Here is an 18,459-nt window from a genome sequence, read left to right as displayed (position 1 = left end):
TTCGGATGTGGATGTAGATAAACTGCACCAATCACCGGTACTGGCAAAATTGTTTTCGGCTCCAGCCCAGTCGGCTCTGAAGCCTGTCACCCAGCTAGCATTGATACTTCCTCCGGACGAATCTCAGCTTTCGGAGCCAGAGTGGTCGGCGCCATCTGATGTCCCTAGGTCAGCTCCGATGACCCATCCTGGCTTATCAGCTCTGGCTTCAGCTCCAACCCCGTCGGCTCCATCCACAGGGTTCGGGACTCATGGTTCCTCGGTCGGACCCGAGGGGGAGGCCTCGGGACACTTTTTGGCTCCTAGCCTCCCTCTCGGTGCTTCGGCGCGGGGGAGCCTGACCCCTGCTTCGGACCTGGTCCCTTTTGCTCCGAGGACTTCCACGGCTGGGGGGACCAGCTTTCGAGGCCATGCGGAGTGCGCTGGCCAGGTCCTCAGCCGCATCATTCAGCACTGACACTCTGTCCCCTCCAGCTCCAGTGCGGGTCTCTGATCGCCTTCTATCTTTTGACAGCGGTGACCCAAGGCTTCAGGATACCCCCATGAGTGGTCCCCATATTTCTGAGGGCTCCTCATTGTTTTTGCCCGAGGAGCCACCCAGAAAAAGAACGTGCAAGAGGAAGCACATCAACTCCCAAGATGAGTCCCTCACGTCAGACACCGACCTCGAGGAATCGGAGGGGTCCCCCAAGTCATCCTCTGAGGATGTCTCTTTCTCTGACATCCTAGAAATTTTGAAGCAGAGGGGTGACTGGCCCTCCAAAGCTCCCTCCGAGGAGGAGTCTGTGTTCCTGAAGGCCTTTGGGGCTCAGCCCTCCACCTCCTGGCTATCTCCGCCCTTCGACGAACTTCTGGATCTGGTTTGTCGAAGGGTGTGGGAAACCCCTGACTCTGTCGAACCAGTCCCCAGGAGACCCAACAAATTCTTGTCTGCCCCCTCTGACAAAGAGTTTCTATCCAAGGGAGTTCCTGTAGATGCCATGGTGGTGGCAGCGGCCACCAAGAAGGAACTGGCTGAGACTTCATCTACCGTCCATCCCCCTAACAAGGAGTCTAGGACCATGGACCGGTATGGGAGGCGTATGTTTTCTTCAGTGGCCTTTACTCTGCAGTCATTAAATTACTTATCACATTTTACACGGCTCCAAAGAGATCTCCTGCAAGAGCTTGGAGGTACTCTGCAGGGTAACTTTTCTGATGCAGTGGCTCAGAAGGTCAACGCTCAGATGTCTACCCTCAACTCTATTGCTAACTCCTCCATGAGGCTGATCTCTTACGCAGCCGAAGGAGTGGGTAGGGCAGCAAGTTCGAGAGTTGCTCTTAGGAGACACTCCTGGATGCGCCTCTGTAATTTCGCGGTGGCCTTCAAGTCTATGTGGAAAGATGTGGTTCAAAAAATCACAGAGGTTTTTCATGAGGCTCAAGGTGAGTCCCCCTCCAGAGGCAGGGGAGGGGGTGGTAATTCAGGTAGACCCCGCCCTAGGGCCAGAGGAGGCCCGCATAACCAGGGAGACCGCGATTCCTTTCATGGTTCTCCCTACCAGCGCTCCTTATGGGAGGCCCATCTGTGCGTTTCCAGAGCCAGTCGGGGGTCGCATTTCACTATACCCAGAGGTCTGGCAAGGTATCACTCCAGGACCAATGGGTATTAAAAATAGTTTCCAGAGGATATCGCATTCCCTTCTCCAACTCCCCCTCTGATCAAAAAAATCCCAGAAGTTCCACCCAATCAAAGGGATTCTGCAGCTTCAGAGGTTTTAAAGCTGCTAGGAAAAGGAGCCATCCAGCATGTCCCCTCAGACCAGATCAGATTAGGGACTTACTCCAGATTCTTTTTGGTGCTGAAAAGGACAGGGGACCTGAGACCCATTTTGGATCTCAGCAGATTGAACACCCATGTGAAGAAGTCCAAGTTCCGAATGGTCACGTTGCAATCTATTCTCCCATTGTTGGGAAAAGAAGTGTGGATGTGCTCCATCGACCTCAAGGATGCTTACTACCATATAAAGATGGACAGGGCATCCAGAAGTCATCTATGCTTCTGGCTGGGAGCCAGTCATTTTCAATTTCGTGCCCTGCCCTTTGGTCTCACCACAGCCCCCAGGGTGTTCACCAAATGTATGGCAGTGGTAATGACTCACTTGAGACATCAGGGATTCCAAGTGTTTCCGTACCTGGATGACTGGCTCCTTTCTGCCACCACTAGGCATCTACTACTACAAACTAGAGATGCCACTATCAAACTGTGTCAACAACTGGGCATCACTCTAAATTGGGAAAAGTCTGCCTTGTTGCCCTTGCAGTGTGTCACCTTTATAGGTGCCGAGTTAGAAACCGTGCTCATGAAGGCGTTTTTACCACTAGAAAGGATTCAAAGTTTACAACAACAGGTGTACGCATTGCTCCCTTTGAGAAGAGTGAAGGCAAGATTGGTCCTCAAATTGTTGAGGACGATGGCTGCTACAATTATGCTGGTTCCTCTGGCGAGGCTGCACATGAGGCTCCTTCAGTGGCTACTCTTCCAGTGGTCTCTACAACATCTTCCGCTTTCTCATCTTATAATAATCAGACAGGTGCAAGCAGGATCTTCACTAGTGGCTTCACACCAGCAACCTCATTACGGGAAAACCCTTCGTTCCGTCCCCCACGGATGCCTCCCAGATGGGTGGGGGCATTATCTAGGCAGGACAGTCCAAGGCACGTGGCAGGAACACGAGATGCAGCTGCATATCAATGTCCTGGAGATGAGACCAGTGCTACTAGTGTTGCAAGCACTTCAGAGCTTTCTTCCCCCTCGGGACAATTGCGATCCACTCATACGATATGTCGGTGGTATGATGTCTAAACAAACTGGGAGGAACCAAGTCATACCCCCTTTGCAGAGAGGCCATGCGAGTGTGGCAGTGAGCAGTGGCTTCCCAACATTTTCTTGTAGCAACGTACATTCCGGTGAAGTCCAATGTGATTGCTGACAGGTTGAGCAGGGCTATTCTGATGCCTCACGAGTGGTCCCTGAACAATCAGGTTGCGGTGCAGATTTTCCGCAGATGGGGTCAGCCTTGCTGCGACCTATTTGCCAAACCTCCCAATACCAAATGCAGCAGCTACTTCACCCTTATCCCTCCTCAGGGGGAGTCACCCAGGGACGCTCTAGTTCACGATTGGCCCTCCGGTCTACTGTATGCCTTCCCTCCTGTTCCTCTGCTGACAAAGGTTATTCAGAAAGCGCAATCTTTGGGAAGCAAGATGATTCTGAGTGCTCCACACTAGCCTTGTCAAATTTGGTTCCCCTTTCTCCATCCCTACCTAATGGGGACGCCCCCTGGATTCTGGACCCACAACCAGATCCGCTGACTCATATGTCAGGGCAGCTCCATCCCTCTCTTCAGACCCTCTGGTTGACAGCCTGGCTTCTCCACTTCCATCATTAGTCAGGCTTCATCATTTTTCACCGGAAGTGGTTCATATTCTGTCTTCCTCCCATAAGCCTTCCACCAGAAAAATCTATTCCAGTAAATGGAAGAGATTTTTCATATGGGCGCATGCAAGACAAATTGATCCTTATACAGTTTTGTCAGTCCTGGAGTTCCTCTCCATGCTTTTCAACCAGGGATCAGCGGCTGCAACTATTAAGGTCCAGTTGGCGGCTATTTCCACTTTTCACATCGCTGATGAGCCTAGTCTCATCGCACATAGACTTTGTAAGGCATTCCTGAAGGGCACTATGCTGCTTCGTCCTCCAGTCTTTGACCCAGTTATGCCTTGGGACTTAAATTTTGTTCTACAATGTCTCACTTCGCCCCCTTTTGAGCCTGCAGCCACTTGTGATTTAAAATATTTGACTTGGAAGACAATCTTTGTGGTAGCCATCACTTCAGCCGGACGTGTCTTGGAGCTTCAAGCCTTATCAATTAGACCACCTTACTTGATTTTTCACAAGGACAGGGTTTCTCTCAGACCAAACCCTTCCTTTCTACCGAAAGTGGCTTCAGTTAGTAATCTCAGCCAATCCATTGAACTACCTGTATTCTTTCCAGAGTTCTCTAACAGGGCAGAATTTAAATTTCATGATCTGGATGTGCACAGACAAGTTCGATTCTATTTACATAGAACGAAGGATCTTAGAAAATCGGATCAGTTGTTTGTCTCATTTTCAGAAAACAGGATTGGGTCTACCTTGTCTAGATGGATCTCCAGTTGTATTTCCTTCATTTATGCTTCAGGTGGCAGAGATTTACCATTTCGAGTGAAGGCTCACTCTACCCGATCTGTGTCTACATCTACAGCCTTTCAGGGCAGGTTATCTATGGATGATATTTGTGCTGCGGCTACATAGGCATCTCCTCACACCTTTGTTACTCACTACAAGTTAGATTTGGTGTCTAGAGGCAGGACTTCCTTTGGTTCCACAGTGCTCAGGAGTATTTTCCACTGAGCCTCCCAGGATTCAGGTGCTGGGGACGCTGTCCCATGGGTAAGAATGTAGGCGAGATTGGACTACACAACGTCAAGAAGTTATGTACTCACCATAACGTTCGATGTATGTAGTCCATCTCGCCTCACACCTCACATTCTTACTTAACCCCATCCTGGAGGACCTAGGGGTTAGGTATGGTTTCAAAATTCCTTTATGGTTGGTATGTTCTTCCTTCTCTATGTGTTAAGTGAGTGACTGAACTCGCAGCAAACTAGATCTGGGAAAAGGGAGCAGTGCAGCATGGGATACCTTCTTAGCCCAGTCAATTGAAAGACTTCGAGCTAGAGTATAACCTCGGCTCCGAACCCACGGGTAAGAATGTGAGGCGAGATGGACTTCATACATCGAATGTTATGGTGAGTACATAACTTCTTGTTTTTGTCATAAGCTGCCCGAGTGTAATTGATTATGTACGCTAGATAATAGGTATCCAATAACTGCCTTCAAACTACCACAGGTAAATAATCCACAAGTAAAAGTAATATATTATCAGGCGAATTCACAACAGGAGAGCACAAAATCCAGACTGAAAATATATTCTAAAATGGAGACTTTATTAGCAGTGAAGTGCTTTCGTCTATGCCAGCGCTAGACTTCTTCAGATGTTGTATCGAAGTATTCTTCTGCTGGTATATTATTTTTACTTCTAGATAATAGGTAGCCAGTGTGTAACTGCATAGGTAACCAAAAATCAGTCTAGTTAGACCCTGGTAGGGCTAGTGTTAATGATACCTAACTTTGAAGTCAAGCCTAGATATGTCTTCTGCTGTTGAATAAAAAGGGGAATGCATTGCAGGCATGTGCAGGACAGTTTCAGGCATTAGCTTTAACTATTAACAGGTAGCATCTTAGGCAAAAGGTTAATAAACTGTGTGGTTATGTCATCAGACCTCAGGCTTTATGTTCCGGACTCTTAGGTGAAGGGGGAGACAATAATGCTGGCTTATCACCACCTTATGGTAAGTTGGAACAACAATCACTGGACAAATCTGGGAGAAGGACTCTCATGAACAATGAGAAATCTGTTAACATTTTGTTGGGGGCTTCTGTGCAAGTTGAATTAAATGGAACAAAAGTAAACATAATTTAGACATTTGTAACGTGTGGAATAATGTGGTATTTTGGACTTAAAAACAGATGTTTGAGAAGTATACCTGTGAAGAAGAAAGAAGGCACTGAAAACACACAATTGTATACAGGAGAGGAAATAGAAAAATAAAGCAAGTAACTTTTTTGTTTAATTTCAGGAAGACATTACAGAAGAGTCCGTTGATGCTGGCTTCAAAAATATGTTCTCACAACTGGCAGGAGAGGTACACTTTTATGATTGTCTTTATGTATGCTTTTGTTGTAGAGAAAGTTTTTTGTCCTGCTGCCCAGTATGGATCACAGACTGCTTCGTGGAGCTGTGTTGCAGAGAAGTGGTTATATGCACAGGAAGTATGATTGTCACCTGTCCCATAATGACTTTGTTTCCTTACTAGGCTTTGTAGCCATTGTACTGTAGTGCTGTGCACCACAATGCCTTATATTCATAGAAGAACTGACACCATATGACCATACTTGGCTTCTATACTGCTGTCAGCTACTGCGACTACTGTAGTTGTTGAATGGCAGTATGCGTTTTTCAACTGTGTAAACTGCTAATTCTTAAACTGAATCTTTGTTGTTAGCCAGAAGTGCTCTTTGCAGCACCCACAATGTGCCTGGAACTGACTCCTCCTGCATTTCATACAGAGTTGCATACGTTGGTAGCATATGTAAATGTGACTGTAAATTTGTTTTTGTTAGGCCTGTTGCTTCTACTACTATTGGAACTCTCTGTGTATCTTTCTTCAACTGCTGTCTGCAAATCCTGGTATTTTATGACATTGTGTATCTCTGTCATAAGACACTGTAGTCACTGGGTGAAGTATGTTTAATAACTAGTGCTGCTGTTGTCTTTTTTTCCAGAACTACTACATCTGGTTTTGTTGCATCTGTTTTTTGAGCTGTTTGCAACTGGTATTAACTATGTAATATAAAAATCCATCATTCTCGGTAATTCTTTGTGGTTCCTGTTTCCAGTGCATCTCAACTACTTAGTGTTTGCACAATCTCCAGTGCAACAGCCTTGCCGCATTATTGTGCCTTTCAGTATACAGGCCGTATGCCATGAGTGCATCACATCCAGCAACAAGATGTAATTTCCATTTTTTTTTTTTTTTTTTTTTTTTTTATAGAACCTATATTTTTCTGTTCCTCCCACGTGTTCAGTGGAGTTTGCAAACCAACGTGCATGTAGTCCACTGTCCTGGACTGCCATTATTATCTTTTGGTTTCAATTCACCTGTCTTTAACCATTCCCATATCAAGTCCTGATCAGCATGAGGTTGCTGTGTTGGGATATGGTGAGGTCAGCAGGTGTGTGTGTGTGTATATGTATGTATGTGTGTGTGTGTGTGTGTGTGTGTGTGTGTGTGTGTGTGTGTGTGTGTGTGTGTGTGTATAGCCCAATGACTACAGATCTATACATGTAATCAGCTTCGAGGAAGCCCATACCTCCTTCATAGCAAGGAATATATAAACTTTTGGTATACACTGAGTTTTAAATATCATTTGATAAGCATGAAATATTTTTCTTGTTTTCCTGTCCAACCCATCCAATACCTTTTGGGCCAGTCAGTCACCCAAAACTATGAGTTAGAAAAGGAAGATCAAATTGATTTATAGCTTAGACTTTATTCCTAGATATCAAGGCAGTTTTCAGTATTAGTTATCATCTTTTTTATGTTTTATTGCAGATGTTTCCAAATATTTAAACCCTTCTTCCTGCTGAAGTACCTATGTATCACATTTCTGTCCCAGGTTGATATTTCATGGAGCTGCACCTTTCCTGCTTTCCTTTTGCACATTTATCAAGACTGAATGACATTCTTCTGAAAAAGGTTTAGCCACTTGCATTTGTGTTTTCAGTTCCTCATCTGTTGAACTATGCAGTTTTAAGTCATCCACAAAGTGTAGATGAGAAGTCTTTAAAACAAGGTTGTTTTCTGGGAGCCAAATTGTAACCATGGCCAAATCTGTTAAACAAACAGCTTAATCGGTTAAGGGCCAAACAAAAAATACCAGTGGTGACAATCGCTGGAATATTCTCCTTTGAATTTTTATCTCTGGGATATGGGATAATAATTTGCCCTTTGTCTTGGCTTAATTGCAGACTGGTTTACCACTGTTTCATAGTTGCATCTGAAGTAGTGGACTTCATTTGGTCTTCGACCTGTGGGTCTTTAGATCCGGATCTGAGATGGCTGTATCACTAGCATGTGATCCGAGCTCCAAGCTCCTCCCCTTACCCATAATGCCTCCCCTGGTCTCCTTCCTTCCGTCAGATCTTGTTTGCTGCTGAAAAGCTACGCATCATGGTCGCAGAGCTCCTAGCATTTTGTGGGTAAGTAGGCTGTTTTCTTGCAGAGTTAGTGTAGATTTTTTCCCTATCCTCTCTTTACAACCTTTACAACCTTTGTGTTGTCCATCAATTGTTTAAAAAAAAAAAATGGCTGAAACCCCCAAGCCAGTGTTTAGGAAGTGCGCAGAGTGTGGCGATAAGCTCTCCTCAGCCGATGGCCACACTCCGTGAGTAGTGTGTTTGGGCACTGCTCATTTGCTCACCTCCTGTCTTATTTGTTTGCATGGGCTTCAACCCACGGGCCTTTAAGGACAGGAGGGTTGAGCTAGTCATGAAGGGTTTACTTCCCACATCAGGGACGGCTGTCCCCACAACCTCGGCTTCGGCAACCTCCTTTACTGCAGCTTCCACCACTTCTCCTTTCCAGGCCTCTGGGACTCAAACTCCTGCCATGAGGTCTGGGGAAGGAGACAAACATAGAAAAAGGATAAGACCAGGAAGTGGTCTCAGGACCGTTCGGCTCCGGCGGGGCCTCCTGTTAAGTAAAAGACCCTCCCCCCGACCTAGTACTCCTTGGCTCCAATCACCCAGGTTCTCCCCTGTACCGGCAGTATCTAGGCCACCTAGAGCTTCCCATCATTGGCACTCCTCGGCAAGTGTCACTGGCTTCCTCTTCCCGATCCACCTGTAGCCTTAGTGAGGCAGAGATGGACAGGATGATGTGGAAGTTCATCCGAACCCAGATCCAGATGGGAGTCTTGCCAGCCCCCTCTCCCTCCGAAGTGGGGTGCGCGCATCCGTTCTTCACCCCCTATAGCTTCTTCTCCGATTTAGCCATCTGTTTTAGAGTCTTTCGATCATAGGTTCATAGGTTCATACTAGGCTATCTGCCCAAGGGCATTTATAAGCCTAGCCCAGAGTTTTGTGGCTTTCGCCACCCCTTTAGTTTGGAGGATACTATGCCCATTATTTTGCTGTGGCTCTGTCAAGCAGTGACACTGAGATAATCCCTGGGGTATATCTGCGATCTCCCATCCATTGGTCAAGATTTCTCTTGAACAAAGCCAGCGAGGTGCTCTGCCTCACATGTACCGGGATTTTGTTCCACAGCATAGGGAGTCTCTGGGTGATGAATCTGTCCCTCCAGCACGTCCTATTAATAACCGTGTCAAGGTTTAAGTCTCCCGCCCTTGTAGTTCTGAGGGATCTAGATTTTTTGAGGTGAAGCATGTTCATCAATTCTGGGTTGGACATGGCCTTGTATGTCAGGCACAGGTCACCTCTGAGCAGACGGAAAGCGACTGAATAGAGCTGGAGTTCCTTCAGTCAGGCAGCATAGGACATATTTTTGAGACCCTTTATCCTTTTGGTGAGGAATTTTTGGGGCCTTTCCAGTTGCTGCAGGTGTCGTGTCAGATACATTCCGAATGGGACATTGTACTCAATCATTGGTCTGATGAGTGATGAGTACAGGGGGACTATAACTTCCCTTGATCTAGATGTGAATCCCTTCATGATCAGGTGGGCAATGTAGAAGGTTTTCCTAACTACTTTGGCAATGTGAGTGTCAAACGAAAGGTTACTGTCAACCTGGGTCCCCAGATCCCTGATAACCTCTTCTGAGCTCAGTGGGTTGCCGCCTATATGGTAGCTAGGGGTAACCTTGTTTTTCCCAAAGGGTATGACTTTGCATTTTTTGGCGTTTAATTTTAGGCCATGGCTCTGGCACCAGTTATCTGTTTCTATAAGACCCTTCTGAAGGATATCTGTGTCAGATGTGTTCTCAACTATGGCGCCCAGTTTGCAGTCATCTGCAAATTTTGTCAGCCATAATCCTCCTGTGTTTGCTTGTACTTCTGAAAAGTAGATGCCAAACAGGAGTGGGCCCAGGACAGAGCCCTGTGGGACACCACTTGTGACAGGCTTTGAGTCTGACATGGCACCAGCAACTCTGACCCTGTGGGTTCTGTCACTTAGCCAGTTTGCAACCCATCTTGTGACGTATGGGTTTACATTTAAGCTGATGAGGTTTTCAATGATACCTGAGTGGGGTATTGTGTCGAAGGCCTTTGCCAGGTCAAGGTAGGCTGTGTGGACTGCCTTTCCCTCATCAATGGCCTTGGTGACTGTTTCGAAAAAGTCAGCCAAGTTTAAAAGGCATGATCTGCCTTTGACAAAGCCAAACTGGGTTGGATCCAAAGTCTGCAAGTCCCCTATGTCTTTATTTATGAGTTCCATTATGATCCTCTCCATAGCTTTGCAGATCAGGCTTGTCAAGCTGATGGGACGGTAATTTCCAGGGTCAGTGGAGGCACCGCCTTTGTGAAGTGGGACCACAGTTGCCGTACGCCACTCCTTAGGCACGTATCCTGAGGTGAGGCTAAGATTAAACAGCTGCCCTAACTGTGGGTTTAATTCCTCATTGAGTTCGTGGAGCACACAACCGGGGACACCATCTGGTCCCATGGATGCTGTGTTTTTTGCCTTGGAGAGAGCAGTTCTCACCTGAGCTTTTGAGATGTTTGGGGGGTTACAATCCTCTGCTACAGATATCTCACCTTTTGGGAGAAGTTTGCACTGAACCTGTCAGCCAGTATGTTGACAATGTCTGTAGGTTCAGTAATTTTTACATCATTTTGAACTAATTCTGAGCATATCTGGGAGTTTCCTCCCAGGTTTCTAACATAGCTAAAGAAGGCCTTATGATTGTCTTTTGAGTCCTTAGCGACTTTTCTCTCAAAATTTGCCTTGGATGATTTTATGAGAGCTCTTAGTTTTTTACTTATAATGATCAAAGGTGTTTTCCCTTTTAAGGATTTTGCTCTATCTTGTAGTAGCTTCCTCCTTTTGTTGTAGAGTTTGTTTATGGCTGGGGTCCACCAGACTGGACGCTTGCCTTTGGTACAAAGAGTCTTTGTTTTGTTTGGGATTGCCTGATCCATGCAGTCCTGTAGGTGCTGGTAGAAGGCATTTGTAAGTGATTCAGCGGCTTGAGTAATGGTTTCCGCAGGCTCTGGGGCCTTAAAGGAGACCACACCAGTTTTTAGAAGTGTGAAGTCAGCTTTTGAGAAGTTCTTCACTGTGGTCTTTTTTATCTCAGGTGGGGGGAGATGTGGACTTCCAGTGAGATTAGTTTATGGTCTGATCTCACCAGTGAGGGATATACTGCCGGTGTTGAACATTGTGACCCCATGTTCGTGATGATGAGATCTAGTATGTTTTCTCCTCTTGTGGGGATGGTGACTAGTTGTTCCATGGCATTTGAGTTTATGAACTCTAGGAACCTTTGGGCTAGAGTGTTGTGGCTTGAGTAGTGATCCCAGTCTATATTTGGGTAGTTGAAGTCACCTAGTATGATGGTGTTTGGAGATACATTTATCCCCTCCAGTGTTTTCAGGAAAGCTATGTGAGGTTCCTGAGATTGAGAGGGTGGCCTGTAACATGCTACAAATTGCAGAGCAGTTTTGCCTATGGTTAATTGCACCTGGATGGTCTCCGATGCATCGTGCGTTGCCACCAACCTTGAGGTGTGGGTGTCCTTGATGAATATAGACACCCCCCCTCCCTTCTTGGTGTTGTCCGGATTTTGGGGCCAGAACGCATGATATGAGGTAAAACCTGATAGTGCTGGGGTGCTCTCTGGAGCCTTGAACCAGGTTTCAGTCACAGCACAGACATCGATGTTCTCCATACTGAGAAGGGCCTCGAGTGCGTGCATCTTGAGGTTGAGACTTGTGGCATTGAGCAACATTACCCTTAGTTTTTTTCCTTTTTTGTGTACTAGGGTGGTAGGTTTAGAATTTGAGCCTTGCCTAAAAAAGGCACTATGGGGGCGGCAAGAGCCTTTGCCAATATCCGGAAGCCCAGGGGTGACAGGTGCAAGCCGTCCCTTGCGAAGCAGCGTGGCTTGTCCAGCATGTCATCCCAGGCAGACAGACATTGGATCCCCTTTGAAGGACACCAGAGTTGAAGCCAATTATTAAAGCTGATCATCTTGTCTCTGTATTGTGGCATCATTCTTGGTGAAGGTAGGATCCTGCTCAAGGTCAGGGTCATACCTGCCTGGGCTACATAATCAGAGAGCTCCTCTATGTCTCTTTTCATGTAGTCCAAGGAGGTACGTCTCAGGTCGTTCACACCAGCGTGGACAATGACAGAGTCGTACTTGTACCTGCTGTTGAGAGACCTGAGTGCTTGTGTTATGTGGCGGATTCTAGCGCCTGACAGGCAGCTTACTGTGACCTTCTCCTTACTCAATCTGGTGAGCGGGACGTCAGTGTGTCTGACTATGGAGTCACCAATGACGAGTGTCTGGCATTGTGTTTGGCCTTAAGGGCTGTGACTGTTTGGCACACTGACTATGTGGTCTGTGTGTTGACTGTGTTGTGTCCTGAGGTGGCAGTTGTTTGGATGTCTGCTTTGGTGGCCTCTGCTGTTTTGGTAGATTTTTGATCAGAACCTCCGAGTATGTCTTTGTGTATTTATGTGTATGATCTGATGTTTTGATAGCACTATGTGAGACTGGGTTTGTGGTGTGTGTGGTTACCTTCTCCTCCAGTCTGGTCTTGCCAGTCCTATGTTGAGAGAGCTCATCCTCCAGTTTGGCTATATAGTTGCATCTTTTGCATGTATTTGTGTTTGGTGGAAGAAGGAGAGGGTTGTCCGTATACATGAGACAATTGTAACATTGCCTCAATATTCCCAGATTCACCAGCTGAGCAGGAGAGGACACTAGCAACTGATCCATCGACATGCTAGAAGGAATAGACAAAGACTTTAAAAAGACTCCGGGGGATGTGGGTGATCGAAAGGGGTTTTGGCTGGTGGGGTACTATGTATAATAAAAGTGCTATATCAAAGTAAAAAAATACTTTAGGAGCAAGTGCTAGGCTTTACAGATACAGAATAGTCTACTTAAGAATCAAGTAGAGCTGAACTTTGGGTCGGGGGGGTTGGCACCGACTGTACCTTGTACCGCAACGCTGGCCATTGCCATGAGTGTGTCAGATCCGACTGGATTGGATTTGAGTTCTCTGAGCCATAGCCTTGGCATCGGATCCGAGGGGGCACTGTCGGCTACGAGTTTGTCAGAGCACAGTCTCCCCCCTTGGCATCTCGGCTCCTGCAGTCTCGGCTCTGACTCCCCAATTGGATCTGAGGGAGGCGGCTCCTTTACTTGTTTCTCAGGATGTACGCTCCTCTTTGGCATTTGACGTGGTGGAGAGGATTCTCTCAAGTGCGTCAAGACCCCTGACCATCTCGTCCTCAGACTTTGCCCCGACTCCCTCGGCTCTGGGTATGGCCTTGACCTTCCTGTCCTCTCAGGGACAGCCTGTGCTCGCTTTGCCTCAGGGAGCTGCCACTCGAGAGCAACAAAAGATTTGTGAATCCCCCATAGAAAGCCCCACTGAGGAGGCTCTTCACAAACAAACGTGCAAAAGGAGGTACCTGGACTCTGCCCCCCCCTCCCCCAGAGTCCCTCACGGATGACACTGACTTGGAGGAAGGGGAGGGTTCCCCCAGGTCACCCACCCCAACTGTGTCTCCTTTGGATTACATCATGGAACTCCTTTGTCAAAAGGGGGGGGGGTGTTCCGCCCCAAAATCTACTCCGGATGAGTTAGTGTTCCTAGAGGCATTCGGCATGGACCCATCTACCTCCTGTGTATCCCCTCCCGCGGACCCTCTTGTGGACCTTATAACATCTCAGGTATGGAAGGAACTGGACACCATGGAGCCTATTCCCAAGTGTCTAGACAAGATACTTAGTCCCTCACCAGACAGGACTAGCTTGAGTAAGGGGTCCCCAGTATACTCTATGGTGGTGGCAGCCGCCACCAAGAAAGACCTCACGCAAGAGAGCTCTATGGTCCATCCTCTTGACCGGGAGTTGAGGACTATGGACCATTTGGGGAAGCGGGTGTATGCTTCAGCAACCTTTACTATAAGGGCTCTGAATTATATGGAGCATGTTATCTGACTACAGAGTGACCTAGTCAAGGAAGTCACTGAGTCGCCTCTGGAGTCCATGTTGGCGGAGGGCAAGAAGACGTTCTCCGCATATATGGCCACTCTGAAAGCAGTAGCGAACATGTCTATGCACCTCCTTTCCCGTGCTATGGAAGGAGCTGCCAGGGCGGCCGGTTCCGAAGTTGCCATGAGGCGCCATGCCTGGCTGTAGCTTTGTCATTTCTCAGAACCCTTCAAGTCGTTGTTCGCAAATGCCCCCTAAGATGATTCTTCCCTGTTTGGGAAGTCTGTACATGATGCACTGGTCCAGAGTGAGAAGGACAGGAAGACACTATCTGCCATTGGGATCCACTTCTCCGCCCCTCAGGGATCCTTCTCTAGGAACTAGTGAGGGGCAAAGAAGATGTGGTTCTGGGAATCTTGGTTCTCCCAGGGCACTCAGGACTCATCTTCCCCCAGAGGCAGGGGGGGTTATGATAGATACCAGCCCAGAGGCAGAGGGGGTCTGAGAAACTTCGGGTCTCGAGAACCCTTCTCGGACAGGCCCGAGCAGCAGCCCCGAGGAGCTGCCCGACTGCCTGTCTCTGGAGGTAGTCAGGGGTTGTCTTTTGCTACATCCAACGGAGTGGGAGTCCGTAACAGCAGACCGTTAGGTGTTGCAAATCATATCCAGAGGTTATTCATCCTGTTCGTAGATCCATCTCTCCCACCCAAACACCTCCCAGATGTTCCACCTGTGCAAAGGGAGGTAGCAGCACTAGAAATAGACAAGCTGCTAAGAAAGCGAGTCATTCAACCTATCCCCTCAGACCAGTCCAGATTGGGCATTTTATTCCAGGTTCTTTTTAGTACCAAAGAAAACAGGGGACCTAAGACCCATTCTGGATCTTTCCACCTTGAACCTGTCAGTAGCCAAGGAGAAATTCCGGATAGTCGCCCTTCACACCATCCTGCCCTACCTGCAGGCAGAGGATTGGATGCATACTATCATATCAAGATGGACACGCGCTCCCGCACATTTCTCCGCTTCCTGTTGGGGGCCAATCACTATCAGTTCCGGGCCCTCCCCTTTGGTCTCACCACAGCCTCCAGGGTGTTCACCAAAGTGATGGTGGTTGTAGCTGCTCACCTGAGGCTTCAGGGAATTCAGGTCTTTCTGTACCTGGACAATTGGCTCCTTGCTGTCCCTACCAAGTGTCTGCTTTGCCGAGCCAGGGACTATTTCCTTGTATTTGCGAACACTCTGGACATTACTATCAACCTCAACAAATTGTTATTGACTCCAGTCCAGATGATAGACTTTATCAGAACTCGGTTGGACTCCATCCAGATGAAGGTTTACCTCACCCCGTAAAGGGTACACAATCTAAGACTTCATGTTTCTTACATTCTTCAGGCTCGGCTTCCCTCAGCGGAGACAGTTCTGCGGGCTCTAGGTTCCATGGCAGCCACAATCAGTCTTCTACCCTTTGCACGACTTCGCATGCGAGTTCTCCAGTGGATGCTAGCAGTTCAATGGTCTCTATTAGACCTACAATTGTCCCATCCAGTCCATATATCTCGAGCTTGCAGAGAATCTCTTCGCTGGTGGATTCTCTCCCCAGACCTTGTCAGGGGACGTCCCTTTCCTTTCGTTCTTTCCCAAAACCACAGTGACCACGGACGTCTCCCAACTAGGGTGGAGGGGCATTGCTAGGGAAGGACAGTCCAAGGCACGTAGTCCCCTTCCGAGACCAATTTGCATATCAACGTCCTGGAGATGAGGGTGGTTCTTCTAGTGTTGCAGGCCGTTCATGCCCATCTTCCTCTAGGGACTATTGCGATCCAGTCACACAACATGTCAGTAGTCTGGTATATCAACAAACAAGGTGGAGCCAGGTCTTACCCCCTTTGTCACGAAGCCATGAGTGTGAGAGAATGGGTGATTTCCACTGGCCATTTTCTGGTGGCAACGCACATCCCGGGATGGTCCAGCATCCTAGCGGACAGACTCAGCAGGACTATTCTCATGCCTTAAAAAGTGGTCTCTGAATCCTTCAGTAGCAGAACAGATCTTCAAGTGGGGTTGGCCTTGCTGCAATTTCTTCGCATCTCCTTCCAATGCGAAGTGCAGCGAGTTCTTCGCTCTGAACCCCCCTCAGGGGGAAGCCCCTAAGGACACACTGGTTCATGCTTGGCCTCCCAGTCTTCTCTATGCCTACCCTCCCCCCCCCATTACCTCTCATTCTGAAGTTTCTTCAGAAAGGTCGCAGGCTGGGGAGTACAGTGATCCTCATTGCCCCATTCTGGCACACCAAGTCTGGTTTCCCTACCTTTGGTCTCATCTGGTTGTTCCACTATGCGTTTTGGATCTGGTTCCGGATCTCATTTTTCATCCCTCGGGGATTCCTCACCCAGACCTGGACAGTCTGAAGCTCACCGCATGGCTGCTCCAGTTCCATTAATGATTAGGACTCCTGGTTTATCTTCTCCGGTTAAAACCATTTTGGTGGCAGTTCACAAATCTTCCATGAGGAAATTATATCGTAGCAAGTGGAAACGGTTTTCCTTATGGGCTTCTCCATGGGACTTCGATCCCTTTATGGCTCCGATCACAGCAGTTTTAGAATTTTTGGCGGGTATCTTTCATCAGGATGCTGGCTCTCCTACTGTTAAAGTCCAACTGGCTGTTATCTCTAATTTCCATGTGGGGAAAGCATGGTTTCCCTAGCCTCTTCTAGGCTTTGCAAGACCTTCCTTCATGGTACCTTTCTTTTGAGACCCCCGGTGAAAGATACTACACCTCCATGGGACCTCACCCTTGTTCTTCAGACTCTAGTGCCCCCCCCCCCCTTTGAGCCTGCAGCGTCAGTAGACCTCCAATATCTGTCTTGGAAGCCTGCCTTTTTGATGGCTATCACTTCTGCGAGGAGGGTGTCAAAACTTCAAGCTTTGTCCATCAAAGTTTCTTACATGGTTTTCCATAAGGGCAGAGTTTTCCTGAGCACTAATCCATCCTTTCTTCCCAAAGTGGCTTCCGAAACTAATATCAACGAAACTATCAATCTTTCTGTTTTCTTTCCTAATTTCCAAAACAAGAGTGAATGTAAACTACATTTGTTGCATGTACATAGGTAACTAAGATTTTATTTACACAGTGCGAAATCCTTTCACAAATCTGATCAGTTGTTTGTCTCTTATTCGAAGCCATTCTTAGGCAAATCAATTTCTAAAGTGACCATTGCTCATTGGATGTCCCAATGTATCATTTGAGCATATTCTGACAAAGGGATTATCCGTCTGGGTAAAGTAAAGGCACATTCCACCAGGTCTAGGTCTATGGCCACTTCAGTGGCTTTTTGGTCCAGGGTGTCACCTGGTGATATTTCCTCTGCGGCTACTTGGTCCTCATCTCATACCTTCATCTCACATTACAAATTATACATTGCATCCAGAAGTAAGGCATCTTTTGGCTCCACGGTGCTCCGGAATATCCTTTCATGAGGGCCACCCAAGTGTTAGTAGCTGGGGACTCTGTCTCACAGTTTGAAGACCAAATGAAGTCAGCTACTTCAGATAAAGAAGTTATGTACTCACCATAACATTCCATCTGAGAAGTTGTCCTTCATTTGTCTTCAACCATCCCCCCTCCTTCCCCCTGACGTTGTTACTATTGTCATAATCTTGTATATAGGAGGTGAACATTATAGTGGCTCTCCTTATTATGCTTGGCTTAGGGATATTGGGGAGCCGTTAGTGGTAAGGTCTGATTGGGTCGAGCTTATGTTTTGTTGAGCAGCAAATACTATCTGCGGGAAGGAAGGAGACGGGGGCATTATGGGTAGGGGAGGAGCTTGGAGTTTGGATCAGATGCTAGTGATGCGGCCGTCTCGGATCCGATTCGGATCCATAGACCTACAAGTTGAAGACAAATGAAGTACAACTACTTAGATGGAACGTTATGGTGAGAACTTCTTTTCAATGTAATTGATCAGTGTAGGGTTTATCTTGTACATATGTAAGCATTCCCTTTATCCTTCAGTGTGGGAAGCTGTTGAATGCTTTTATGTAATCTGTCCATGCCATACATTTTACAGTTTATTGTTATATTTTTTATTTAGCAAAAAATTATCCTTTGTTCCATATGACTTTCTTTTTTTGCTCTTTTGTTCTATTGCCTATTGAGTGTTTCCTAAATGACTGCAGCCTGTCCGCTTCAGTTCCGGTATATAATTTGTATATCATTGGAAGACAAGTTATTGGCCTATAATTTTTAGGATGTCTTGCAAGTTCACATTTAAGGAGTATCATTTGTTTGTTAACCAGGATGGTGTTCATTCAGGATGTGCATCTAAGTAATTCTTGCTTACAGCTAAATTTTGCTAAGATGTTAATACTTGCAGCCAAAAGATAGAGACTGTATCTGGGCCTGGGGTTTTCCATTTAGGAGCTTTTCTTAAATTTATTTCAGTTTCTCTGTTCATTAATTCATTCCATTTCATATCTCCATCATTAGAATACCTTGTTACTGCTTTTAATTTTCCTCTCCAGCCAGTTTCTTTGTTGTGTTCCGCAGGGTCTTCATGAATACTTCTCCAGAATGTGTCTATTTCTTTTTTCATGATGTTTCTTTTCCTTTTGCTTT

At 46.9% G+C, this 18,459-nt stretch overlaps 1 protein-coding gene across 5 annotated transcripts in view; it reads left to right on the top strand.

Annotated features, from left to right (window-relative positions):
* CAPN11 (calpain 11) overlaps nucleotides 1-18,459 on the top strand; it is a 1,381,576-nt gene that overhangs the window by 1,099,096 nt on the left and 264,021 nt on the right. For all 5 annotated transcript variants that reach the window (XM_044060753.1, XM_044060742.1, XM_044060725.1 and 2 more), the window contains one exon: nucleotides 5,725-5,790. In XM_044060753.1, the coding sequence (XP_043916688.1) occupies nucleotides 5,725-5,790 (66 nt within the window). The remainder of the gene's footprint in view (nucleotides 1-5,724; nucleotides 5,791-18,459) is intronic.

This window comes from Protopterus annectens, chromosome 1.part0, assembly GCF_019279795.1.
Source record: "Protopterus annectens isolate FY-2018-M chromosome 1.part0, PAN1.0, whole genome shotgun sequence".
Taxonomy (NCBI): domain Eukaryota; kingdom Metazoa; phylum Chordata; order Ceratodontiformes; family Protopteridae; genus Protopterus; species Protopterus annectens.
This window is presented reverse-complemented; position numbering and strand designations above follow the sequence as displayed.